General features: G+C 45.4%; 1 protein-coding gene across 2 annotated transcripts; it reads right to left on the reverse strand.

Moving 5' to 3' along the window:
- Positions 1-982: 982 nt before the first annotated feature.
- Positions 983-13371, reverse strand: LOC122556470 (zinc-binding protein A33-like). Of its 2 annotated transcripts, none has more exons than XM_043703134.1 (6): positions 12080-13371; positions 8204-8299; positions 7763-7996; positions 5848-5867; positions 4273-4382; positions 983-2789 (listed from the first exon to the last, which is right to left on the reverse strand). In XM_043703134.1, exons 1-6 carry the CDS (start codon positions 12215-12217, stop codon positions 2245-2247), a joined length of 1143 nt encoding a protein of 380 aa, XP_043559069.1. In that variant the 5' UTR covers positions 12218-13371; the 3' UTR covers positions 983-2244. The 2 variants fall into 2 exon arrangements, with proteins under 2 accessions (XP_043559069.1, XP_043559070.1); XM_043703135.1 differs by lacking the exon at positions 12080-13371 and adding an exon at positions 10389-10794.

A 13371-nucleotide genomic window follows, 5' to 3' on the forward strand; every position in this document is an offset into this window, starting at 1 on the left:
GCCACACCACACTGGAGAGAGTGCAGAAGGTATTTCCCAGAAAGGTTCCAGGGATGGGAAACTTCAGTCACTCAGATCAGAAACTCTTCTCTTTGGAGAGAAGGCCAAGAGGGGATCTGACAGGAGTTTCCAAAGTTTTCAGAGGTCTGGATAGAGTGGATAGAGAAAAACTGTTCCTACTCTTAAAAGGAATGAGAATGAATGGTTACAGATTTAATGTCTTAGAGATGTACAGCACGGAAACAGACCCTTCAGTCCAGCACGCCCATGCTGACCAGATATCCTAAATTAATCCAGTCCCATTTGCCAACACTTGGCCCATATGTAGGATTGGCAAAGCAAGCAAATGTGATGCCTAGTGAGTGATTTGAATCTGAGATGCACTGCATGGAACTGCGGAGGAGTTCGATTCAATTGAGGAACTGAAAGAGGGAATGAGACAATTGTTCACATGAAAACAACGTGCAAAGGGAAGGGGAAAAGACAGGAGAATGGCTCGGAGGTGGTGCAGACATGGTGAGCTGAATGGGCTCATTCCCCCGATTCCTTAACAGTGTCAGCCTGGGAGATGGTACAGCTGCCCTTTGATCTCCTACCCTTCACTCACCAGGGCCACAAATACTTGTTCCAGGTGAAGCAGTGATATTCTTGTACATCCTTCCATTTAATTTACCGTCTTTACTGGAAGGTGCTTACCCGTACATCGGGGGAACCCAAAGACAAAAGAACCACCTCAGCTTTTGATTAATCACTCTCCTGCCAATTGGGTACAGCCGCTGAGTTTGAACAACCTCACAGCATAAGCGCAACACCATTTCTATTCTGCATTCGGAGGATGACTGACAGACCAAATGGTAGTGGTAAACGGTGAACACTCACTCAGTCACAGACAACACAGGAAGATGTCATTCTGCCCATCAACTCCATGCTGGCTCTGAATTTAAAAACATTTAAAACTAAAATCAGTCCCAATGCATCTCAGTTTTCACAATGCAGGTTTTAATTTTTAATAAGGAATACAGAAAAAAAACAGAAATCAGAAAATAAAGCAGAATTTTCAAAATACTGTTCATAACAAAGCATGTACAATATCATTTATCCTGTTCCCTGGTTGCTCAACATCTAACACGTTAGGTGCCTTTCCGAGACAATGCCCCGACCATAAAATATGGAAGTGACACATGTTCCACTCAGTGTACCTCTCAGACACACGAACAGTGAGGAATGGCTCAATGATTTCAGCAATTTTCCAAAACTACACATTGCTAACTAAATAAAAAAAGTTGATTATTTGCTTCAATAAAACCTTATAGGAGCTCTGATTATTCAACTTAAAGTAAAACATAAATCAACTGCAATAGATTATTTATAAACCATCCATGATCTATCCATTTATAAGTGAAAACAAATTAAAGAAATTACTGTTTGCTGTCTAAAAGATCTGTGTTTGGAAGGAGGAGGAGGAGCTAGGTACCACAAGATAAACAAGTACAAAAGAGCTCATGATAAAGGTATACACACACACAGACAGAGAGAGCGAGAGAGAGTCTTCGAGCAAGAGTGACAGAAATACAAGAACCGAGAAAAAAAATTGAGATACACAAGAGGGAGAGTGACAAATCTTCCTCTTGTCACCAAAATGTTTAAAGTCATAGAAAGTTTAACATAGGAAAAGGTAAACCCAACTTTCCAAATCACAGAAATTTCTGACTTAATCCACTAAATTTAATAGGTTAAATTGATTAATGTCAAAGCAGATTTTTGTAGCTGCAGTTCTAAAAGTCACCACTAGATGGTAGGAACCTCATTATTCCAAAAGAAGGTGAATTTGGGAAAACTCTCCCTTGGACCCTTAACCATCAGCAGGGGGCGACTGTGCAACTGGTGAAAGGGTCATTACCCCACCCTGCCCCCACTTCTAGTTAATGTGGGATCCAGGGAGAGAGGGAGAAAGCAAAGACTGGGGGAAGACGGGGGTGGAAGGAAGGAGGAGGAGGAGGAGGAGGAGAGGGTCATTAAGAGAACAGCAGAATGTTGAGATCTCTGTTGCGCCCTCTCAATCTCAGGAACTGAAGGGGGATGAGGGGAGGATAGGTCGTGGATCCCAGCGCCAGGAAAGCTGCAAGATCACAGCTTCACTGTTCATGTTGCAGGGAACGGTCACTGCATTCTAACACCCCCTTCCCCCTCCGTGCCCACCCCAGGCCAGGCCAGGCCCCTCTCCCCTCCTATCCTAGCCCCTTTTCACAGGCTGCCATTGCAGAGTTGGAGGGGCGCAGAGTTGAGCCCACCGTCACTGAAGCAGGTACTAAAGAAGGCAAAGACCCTCTCCGAGAAGGTCTGGCGGAAGGTCAGGAGGTGAGACATGTCCTCAGCATCGTAGAACGAGAGGCGGCCATCATCAAAATCCAGGAACACGCCGATCCGCTTCAGCTTCTTCTGGATGGGCAGCCGTTTCCACGGCAACGTGCCAGCCCAGTATGTCTCGCTGTCCCTCAGGCGGAGGGTCCAGTAGCCATTGGAAGGTGCGATCTTGACCACAACCTTGCGGTCCACTGACTCCTTGGCAATACCCAGGTCCCACTTGGTCTTTCCAGCCACTCCCACCTCCCAGTAGTGCCTCCCACTGGAGAAGCTCTGAGAGCTCAGGATATTGACGCACTTATCGAATCGTTCGGGATTGTTGGCCACAGGCTGCTGCTCATCGACCTCGCGGACACTGAGCAGATCCTCAGACAGCACCAGGTTAGGGTGAGCCGTTTTTGGGTCAAAGGTCAATCGGGTTGGAGCTGACAGAAAGAAAATAAAGGACCGTTTTCAGATCATGTGACAAATATTCATTCACTAAAACATAAAAGATACAGAGGAAAGCCAACTGAATACGCACTTATACAGCACCTTTAATCTAACAAAACCTCTTAAGATTCTTCACAGCAGTAATTATAAAACAATATTTGACATTAGGCTAAAAGATCAGTAAGCTAAATAAAAATGTAATAGATAAAATTGATCCATTATTAGAAACACACATTTAATCATGTTGTTTATTAATATTTAAACTTTATTAGAGCCTTTTAGGATAATAAAGTGGGCAAACCCAGAAACAGGGCATAATATCGTAAAGGTGCCAAGGTCAAGGGAACTCTTGGAGTTTTATGTCAAGTTATAAAGAGCTTACTCATGGCAATAAAAAGAAGGACCTCAAAGAGAAACTGCTCGTCTCTCAGAAAAGGAACTATATGATTCTGCTGTTATTCGTCCCACTCTCAACTTTACACTGACTCACGGTCTGTCAATGCCTTCGTTTTAGAAAATCTCATCCTCATTTTTGGACTGACTATCAAGAACTCGAGTTCCTGTCCCTGTCCTGCAAGTGGTTGATGAGGTTTACTTTTGGATTAAAAGTGCAGAGGGAGCTCTATCCAACTCTGTACTGGACTTAGAATCAAAGAAGAGAATCATAGACTCTCTGCAATGTGGAAGTGGGCCACTGAGTCCACATCAATCCCCCAAAGAGCATCCCACCCAGACCCACCCCGTTTACCCTATCCCTGTAACCTTGCATTTCCCCAGGTTAACCCACCTGGACACTTTGGTCAATTTAGCCTGGCCAATCCACCTGACCTACACATCTTTGGACTGTGGGAGGAAACCAGAGCACCCGGAGGAAACCCACGCAGACACAGGGAGAACGTGCAAACTCCACACAAACAGTACGGAGGCTTGAGTCAAACCTGGGTCCCTGGCACTGTGAAGCAGCTGTGCTAACTATAGAGAGTATTTGATGGGGACAGTATAGAGGTCTAACCCCATGATGTACCTGGTCTGGGGACAGTGTTGAGGAAGCTTTAAATTCAGGTTATTTTCAGGTTTTTTAAAAATTTAACCCTTTTCTAATCAACCTGTTGAAAACGTTATTACACACCTCTGGAGCAGGTGAGACTTGAACAAGGGCCCCCTGGTCCAGGGCTAGGGACACTAACACTGGGCCAAGAACAGAGGGAGCTTTCCTCAGTATCTAACCCCAGGATGTACCTGCCCTGGGAGTGTTTGATGGGACAGTGTGAAAACTCTCACCATGTGTTCGTGGAGTGGGTGTGGGTTTTGGAGAGGATGGGGGCGAGTTCTTTACTGATTGGGAGCACGGAGTTGGGGAGCTGCTGGTTGTAATTAATTAAAAACAGAAAACCTTGTATTCAGCGATTAGGTTACCCTCGGCACAAAGCATCGGAGGTACACAGCCTGACTGAAAGAGCCCACGTTTGCAGTTACCTGATTCCAGGGATTTGTACATCTTCTTCCACACGATGTACTGAAGGGGCCCAGTGTAACGGGCATTACGAAGGTGACCACTAACATCAGGCTCATTCTCGATGTGCACGCTGTGTGGAGAGAGGGGGGGAAGAAAAGAAATGAGAAAGTCAGTCAGGACGGCTACCTAACATTGGGGGAGGTGGGTGAGGGCTTAGGGAGCACGCAGAGCAAAAGTAAGAGACAACAGGAATTCAGGAATTGGAGAGCAAGAAGCAGGTCCACCCAGTGAGAAACAGCCAGGCCACAGAAAGGGTTTTAAAGACAAAAGGGCAAACAATGAGAGAAACAGAGTTACTCGTTTGACACAAGTCACAGTCACAGTCACAACGCAACGATTAGTAAGTTATATTTACATAGTGCCTTTCAGGCAGTGAAATGCCCAAAAGATCTCTCACAGAAGTATTATCAACCTTGTCACTTGAGATATTAGAAGTGATGACCAAATGCTCGGACAAAGAAGCTTGTTTCTGAAAAGAATCTTATGGAGGCAAATTGAAAGCTGAAGGGTTTAACCAACGGAATTCCAGATCCTGAGGGTCTTAGGACGGCTGACAGGGATGGAACAGGGGAAATTGGGGGTTGCACAGTGTAGGAGGGGTGCTGAGATCTCCCATGGTGAGCTGTTATAGTGTTATGGACTAGGCCAGACCATTAAAAACATTCTCAAGCAGGCAGCCCAGTCCATAACTCTGCAATTTGTTTCGCTAAGTGTACAGAGAAAATTACCCGGAGTAGGTTAGCTAGGTTAAGACCTGTCTACCAGGTCTTAAAACAGAAAAATATATTCACAAAATGACACAATGAAACGCAAAGAACACTATAAAGAACGCCTACGGAACTCAGTCCATCCAAACTAGACTTAATCATGCTGTTCCAAATATACACAACAGTCCCAATAAGCAAACCCCCTTTAAAAAAAACAGTAAAAATGAAACAAATGCTTACAGGTTGAAGTTAGAAGGGCAGAAGGAGAGAGAGAGAATTTCGTAGCCTATTTCCACACTGCTAAACTCCTAACTGGATCTGAACTGAACTGCCCAGCTCGAGAGCTGACCACTCCCCTTCCATTATACAGGTCACTTCTAAAACATGACCACTTTGTCCTGAAGTCTTATCCGTTTACATATAAACAAAAGGCCTCTTGAAATCCTTTTTCATCTCTGTACCAAAGTAGCCACCTCGGAGCTGGGAGCTGGTTTGTGACCCCTCTGGAAAAAAAAAATCAAGGACACAGTATCCTTCAGAAACAGAACAGCTTTTAGAAAAGAAAAAGGGATCAGAGATAGGGGAAGGCAGAGGATGTGAAAACAACGATGAGAGTTTTAAACCCAAAACCATTAGCAGGATTTGGAGCCAGAGGTCTGTAAGCATAAGGGCTGGCATAGTGACGAGTGAATCGGACTTCATCAAAGTTGGGGCACAGCTGCAGAGATTTAGACAAATGGATGAACTGAAACGGGAGCTCAACAGTCTCTGCCATCAACCGAAAAAACATTTCGAGAGACGGTGAAACAAAAAGATGCATTTACATACCTGTCTGCTAGACCCCGGGTCTGCGGAAAGAGAACAGAATGAGGTAGAGTTAGGTGCAGTTTGACGGTTATATTCAGTGCTGAACCCTCCTGTGATATTCCTCTCTAACTGGCATCATTATCCACACCCTTGGAATGCCACATGGCTCAGGGTAAAATAATACTGAATCACGAATTCGAGGATTTCACTAGTGCTGGGTGTGATACAGTTTTACAGCACAGCAACAGGTCATTCAACCCATTTATGCCTCAGGAGCCAATTCCCAGGTTAACAGCACTTTCTATTCCTTCCGCTGTCTTTCTGCAGCATTCACAGAATCCCTACAGTGTGGAAACAGACCATTTGGCCCAACAAGTCCACACTGACCCTCCAAAAAAGGTATCCCACCCCCTACCCTATTCCTCTACGTTTACCCCAGACTAATGCACCTAGCCTATGCATCCCTGAACGCTATGGGGCAATTTAGCATGGCCAATTCACCTAAGCTGCACATCTTTGGACTGTGCGAGGATACCGGAGCACCCGGGGGAAACCCACACAGACATGGGGAGAACGTGCAAACTCCACACAGACAGTCCCTCAGTGATATCCATGCTATCACATTTTAACTTGCTAAAACCCTGAAGGGTGACTCAATAGCCCAAAACTCCCCAGGGAGCATACGCACCCAAGTTAGGAAATCTTCGGCTCAAGCAGGTCACAGTGACAGAGACTCTGAATGCAGTACAGAGGGAGCTCCACATCGTCAGAGCTGCCATCTTCTGACGGAGATTGGAGAACACCTTCATCGACCCAAAACATTACCCGATTTCGCTCCACTGATTCTGCCAGGACTGCTGAGCTTCTCCAGCAATTTCTGTTTTCGTTTCTGGTTTATAGCGTCTGCAGTTCTTTTGTTTTTTATTTACTGCATTGTGTATTTTGAAATCGAGGAGGGAATGCTCCCTGACATCCTGGGTTAATATTTATTTAGCTGGTCAATAATTAACCCTCAAACAAACTTCACCAGGCTGGTAAACATAACCTGGTGATCCATTAAGTTGAGGGACCTCTGTGCACACATTGGCTGCCGCATGGCGTCCAGGGAAACATTTCCAAAATATAAAAAGTTACAGCGCACTTTCAGACAGCACAATGAGAAAGAAAAATGAGCCCCCATTTCTCATTTCACAGGGCACCGCCGAACTATTCTGTCACGTGAGACAGTCAGTGGTTTCCAAACGAAGGAAGTGAGAGGAGCCAGCTTGCCCTCAGCAGCTGAGCTCAAACCCACAAACAGCTGGGTACAGGAACAGAACCAAGAAACAAGCCAAACCCAAACAGGTTTAACCTGAGGGCCACCACGCCTCAGACGAGGGGAGAGGACGAGGAGGAGAATTCTTCATGGTCATCTCAGCCGGTGTGGGAATTGAACCCAGGCTGTTGGCATCACTGTGCATCGCAAACCAGCTGTCTGGCCAACCGAGCAATTTTTTTTTTTAAATGATTACAAGTTTGAAGTATGCCTTCAACATCAAACACTCAAAGTCTGCAGCCCATTATGGCAGTTGCCATTATTATCTATCTGAGAGGCCCTGTTTTATTCAGCTTCCTGGGGATTGTACCCATTGCAGCTCAATGTGAGAGCAAATAGATTTAACCCTTTCTTCCCTTCCCACAGCCAATTTTCCACCAGCCATATTCAGGAGGAAGCCAATTCAGACCCTTCTTTTCATGTTCCTGATGAACGGCTTACACCCGAAACATCGACTCGCCTGCTGCCTGACCTGCTGTGCTTTTCCAGCGCCACACTTTCCGACTCTGACTCTCCAGCATCTGCAGTCCTCACTTTGTCCTTCTGTTCACACTCAGTCACATCTCAGTGGCCCCCCCCCTCCTCCTCACCAATCCTACTGCCACCCCACACAGCCATTACCTCAAACAGCACCGTGGTCTTTAGCTGCTCCAGACAAGCCTGGGTCCTGCTGATGAGCTGCTCCAATTCCCCTAGTCCTGTGTCCAGCTGCTCGATGTGTCTCTGCAGCTTCTCCAGAGCAGACGCCGAGTCCCGCTGCAGTTCAGTCATCAGGCTGCTCTCCTCCTTCCACAGGATCTGGTGTATCTTCTCAAAGTCACTCCTCACTCTTAGCTGGAGCTCAGCTGATTCCCTCTGCAAAAGAAGACAGAGTCTGAAAACACCCATTCAGCCCATCCTTTCATGGGATAGCCCATTCAGCCCCACACCCAGCTGCTCTTTCCACAGTTTTAACTTCCTGATTTCTTTTCCCTTCTCTGGACCCTGGATAAGTTCACCCCTTGCGTCACGACAAGCTCAGTCCAGGATCTGAAGGATCATTGGGATTCATCCGATGTTTACCTGGATTCCCACAATCTTTTCCTCGTCCCTTTTCTTCATCTTCACAATCATGTCCTTCTTGGCCCGGTGACATTTCTGGAGATCAGTCAGTTGTTTCTGAAAGGTAACATCGAAAGGCTTTTAAAAAAAACTCTTTTGGACTCAAACATCCAGGTGCTGAGAATGGGAATGGTCCAATTCGGACAGGATTAGCATGGAGTTTCCACTTTTTGGCCAATTCCTGCTGTCAATTACCCCCAGCCCTGTTTGAGAAGAGCTCATCCATGAAGAATAAACTTCACTTGCATATCCACCACAAACTAGTGCTGAGGCGACACGGTAGCTCAGTGGTTAGCATAGCTGTCTCACAGCGCTAGGGACCCGGGTTTGATTCCTGCCTCGGGTGACTGTCTGTGTGGAGTTTGCACATTCTCCCCGTGTCTGCGTGTGTTTCCTCCCACAGTCCAAAGATGTGCAGGTTAGGTCAACTGGCCATGGGAAACTGTCGATAGTGTTAGGTGCATTAGTCAGAGGGAATTGGATCTGGGAGAAAATAAACATTGAGGGTAAACTTGCAAGCAATATCAAGATGGAGAGCAATCTATATCTTTAAACATATAAAAAGGGAGAGACCAATGTGAGCATGGGCCCCTTCGAGAACAAGGCGAGGGAAATATGGGGGAAATCAGTAAATGGTAGAGGCCCTGAATAAATAGTTTGCATTAATCTTCACAGTAGAAGGCACAAATAATGTTACAAAAATACACAATCAAGTGGCAAAAGGGAGAGAGGAAATAAATGCAATAACTAGCATTAGAGAAAAAGCTCTAGGGAAACTAATGGGGCTACAGCCAATACAGCCCCTGGACCTCATGGATTGCATTCTGGGATTTTAAAGGGGTTAGCTACAGAGATGGTAGATGCACTGGTAGGAACTCAGATTCTGGAGTCCTGGAGGATTGGAAAACTGTCTTTGAAACTCTTTATTAAAAAACAGATTATTAAAAACTTAATCGGCCAGTTAGCTCAAAATGTGTAATTGGGAAAGTTATTTGAAATCCACCATAAAAGGATGTAATAGCAGAGCATTTAGAAATACATCACATGTTCAAGCAGAGTCAATCTGGCTTCACAAAGGGAAATCACGCCTGACACATTTAGAGTTCTTTGAATAGACGAGGATAGATACAGGGGAGCTGGTAGATGTAATGATATTAGACTTCATAAAGGCATCCAATTAGGTACTTCAAGCAAGGCTATTTTGCAAGATAAGGATCAATGGTGTTGGGGCGTGGATCGAGTGGGCGGCACGGTGGCACAGTGGTTAGCACTGCTGCCTCACAGCGCCAGAGACCCGGGTTCAATTCCCGACTCAGGCGACTGACTGTGTGGAGTTTGCACGTTCTCCCCGTGTCTGCGTGGGTTTCCTCCGGGTGCTCCGGTTTCCTCCCACAATCCAAAAGATGTGCAGGTCAGGTGAATTGGCCATGCTAAATTGCCCATAGTGTTAGGTAAGGGGTAAATGTAGGGGTATGGGTGGGTTGCGCTTCAGCGGGGCGGTGTGGACTTGTTGGGCCGAAGGGCCTGTTTCCACACTGTAAGTAATCTAATCTAATCTAATCTAATAAATCTAATCTAATTGGCTAATTATTAGAGGTCAGAGTTGGGATAAGAGGCATTTTCAGAATGACAACCTTAAACTAGTGCAGTGCCACAGGGATCAGTACTGGGGTCCCAAGCGTCTACAATATATTAATAAATTCACTTTCCTCAACCAAGTTATCATTACCAAGTTTGCAGCTGCTACAAGAATAGGTGAGAAGGTTAGGACGATAGTCTACAGAAAGAGATAGACAAGTTGAACAAAAATACTCAGGTGGGTTATATTGTGGGAACTTTGGAGGTCAGCTACTTTGGACGAAAGCATAAAGGAGCTGAATATTATTTAGTTGGAGAAAGACTGCAGAAAGTCACAGCACAGCTGGATTTGACAGTCCAGCTGCATAAATCACAAAAGACAAAGGTTTAGCAGGTACTAGTAAAGGCAAACATAATGTTGAGTCCCTTATGTAAAGGAAGATACACTTCACTGGAGGCAGTCCAGAGATGGTTCATAGGCTTTACACTGGGCACAAAGGAACTGTCTAATGAGGAGAGGTTAGGTAGGTTGGGCTTGTATTCAAAGTTTAAAAGAATGAGAGGTAACCTTATTGAAATGAACGTTCTTCGGGGCTTTGTCAAATGTTGAAAGGTCGTTTCTGCTTGTAGGAGAGCCTAGGATCGGAGACATAATCTCAGGATAAGAAGTCACCCAATTAGGACAGAGAGGAAGGGGGATTTCTTCTCTCAGGAGGGTGGTGAATCTGTGGAATTCTTCACTGCCGAGGCTCAGTCATTAAGTATATTCAAGGCAGAGATATAAACAGGTCTTTGCTCAGTCAGGGGATTGGGGTTATGGAGGACAGGGCAGGAAAGTGGAGTTGAGAATGATCATATGTGACATGATCTGATTGAATGGGAGAATTGACATGATATTGACTACAGAAGTTGGGAGGTCATATTGTGGCTGTACAGGACGTTGGTTAGGCCATTTTTGGAATATTATGTGTAATTCTAGTCTCCTTCCTATTGGAAAGATGTTGTGAAACTTGAAAGGGTTCAGTAAAGATTCACAAGGATGTTGCCAAGGTAGCAGGATTTGAGCTAACGGAAGGGGCTGAATAGGCCGGGGATGTTTTCCCTGCAGGGTCGCAAGCCGAGGGGTGACATTATAGAGGTTTATAAAATCATGAGGGGCATGGATAATAAATTGAGAAGGTCTTTCCCACAGGGTGGGGGAGTCAGAACTAGAGGGCATAGGTTTAGGGTGAGAGGGGAAAGATATAAAATAGAGCTAAGGGGCAAAGCTTTCACGGAGAGGGTGGTACGTGTATGGAATGAGCAGCCAGAGGATGTGGAGGAGGCTGGTACAATTGGAACATTTAAGAGGCATTTGGATGGGTATATGAATAGGAAGGGTTTGGAGGGATATGGGCCGGGTGCTGGCAAGTGGGACTAGATTAGGTTGGGATATCTGCTCGGCATGGATGGGTTGGACCGAAGGATCTGTTTCCCTGCTGTACATCTGTGGCTCTACATGACCCACTTCTGCTCCTATGTCTATTGTCAAAAAGGTTCCTCAATATATTTTAACTTAGTAACTTTGTGCCTTTTAGTCACAAGGTGGCAGAAAATGAATGACTATGTGAAAGCAACTGCAATTTGTGAAAATTCATGGTGGTGATTAATTTAATTTGGAGGAATGGCCATTTTGTGGGCAATGAACAGTTCCACTATAAAATAATCCAGAACTACGATCAAGTCTAGAATTAATAGTTAGTCACAAGTTGACCATGAAATACCATTATAAATTCACACTGATACACTTGGCTCTTAACTACAATTTAAAATAGGAAAGCATTTTCCATCTCCTTAGATAGTGAAACTGTCTACCCCACATGCAGCAAGACCTGGACAACTTTGATGCTTGGATTACTATGTGAAAAGTAATATTCACACCACATCAGGACCAAGCAATGACCATCTGCAACAAGAGAAAGCGTAACTACTTCCCCTTGACAATCAACGCTATTATCCACACTGAACATGCCCCCAGTCAAGATCCTGGGACTTAACATTGACCAGAAATGGAATTGGACTAGTGATATAAACACTGTGCTACAAGAGCAGGAACCCTGCAATGATAACTCACCCCTGCCCCCCCCCCCACCCAGAGCCTCCCCACCATCTCTAAGACATAAATCAGGAGTGTGATGGAATATTCCTCATTTTCCTTGATGAGTTCAACTTCAACAAGACTCAAAAAGCTCAAAACAATCCAAGACTAAAGCAGCCCACCTGATTGGCAGTCCATTCCCACTTTAAACATTTGAAGATATGTGGAGAGGTGACCAGACCTGGTGGGCAAGAAGACTCAGCAGCTGAAACTGGACAGCATTTTAAATGAGAGAATTCCAGAGCCTTGTGCCTTGACATCTGACGAGCGATTAAAATCTGGGATGTGCTCGGCGCCAGAATTGGAGAAATTCAAAGAACCCAATGCGTTGTAAGGCTGGAGGAGATCATATATAGGAAGGAACAAGGTGACAGAAAGCTTTGAACACAAGGACGAACATTTTAAAATGAAGGCCTTGCCAGAAAGGATCCACTAAGTCAATAAGCACTGAGTAAGTGAGCGAATGGGGCCGAGTGCAAGTTGGGATAAAGAGGTCAGGTTCCACTTCCAGATCAAATCAACTTGTCATTCTCAATTGCTTCATCCAGTTTGCACAGTGTGCATCTTCGCCTTCAGTCATATGTTAGTCAAGCTGATGACTAGTTAAAGTTTGAGGCAGTTTTATTCTGTGTGCGGTTTCTCTCGAGATGACAAGACTTTCAGTTCCTCTCTCCGATGGGGAGCTCCTCTTGGAGAGCGGGCGACCAGAGGTGCCAGGAACGGAACAGAGGCCAACTGATCTTCTTGATTCCAAGCATGACATCGTGCTTCAGAGATACGTGAAGGCGGACAGATCTGTTCTGGACATTGGCTGACAGCAGAGCCTCAGAGCATAGGGCCTTTTTGTCAATGGTAGGATCAGCACTGGACATGCCAGCACTGTGCATCCCCCACTGCCATTGAAGAGATAGTGGGTAGCCAACTTCTTAAACTGCTACAGTCCATTTGGTTTCGGTATTCTCACTGTTCTGTTAATGATGGAATGTCAGGGTTTTGACCCATTGACAGTCAAGAAATGGCAATATCATTCCAAGTCAAGCTGGTGATTGTCTTGGAGGAAATATTCCAAATGGTGGCATTCCCAAGCACCTGTGTTCCTTTACATAACGCTTTGGAAAGAGCTGCCAAAGGTGTGCTGTCCTGTAGGGACTGTGCCCTGCTTTTATGGTAACACTAGAGTGGGGTACGTGGTGAGACAAACTGGACTTCAACAACACTTTGCTGCTACAGATGGCTCACAGTTTGAGCTGTCCAGGGTTGACTTGCTAGACCTGTTCTGAATCCATTCCACTTGGTACAATGCATCCCACTTGCTACAGAATACACAACAGAGAATATCCCAGCCTGAGGACAGGGCCTCACTTGTATACGGACTGTGTACTAGTCACCTGGATTGGTACTGACATGGACAGAC

Source organism: Chiloscyllium plagiosum, chromosome 14, assembly GCF_004010195.1.
Source record: "Chiloscyllium plagiosum isolate BGI_BamShark_2017 chromosome 14, ASM401019v2, whole genome shotgun sequence".
NCBI lineage: Eukaryota > Metazoa > Chordata > Chondrichthyes > Orectolobiformes > Hemiscylliidae > Chiloscyllium > Chiloscyllium plagiosum.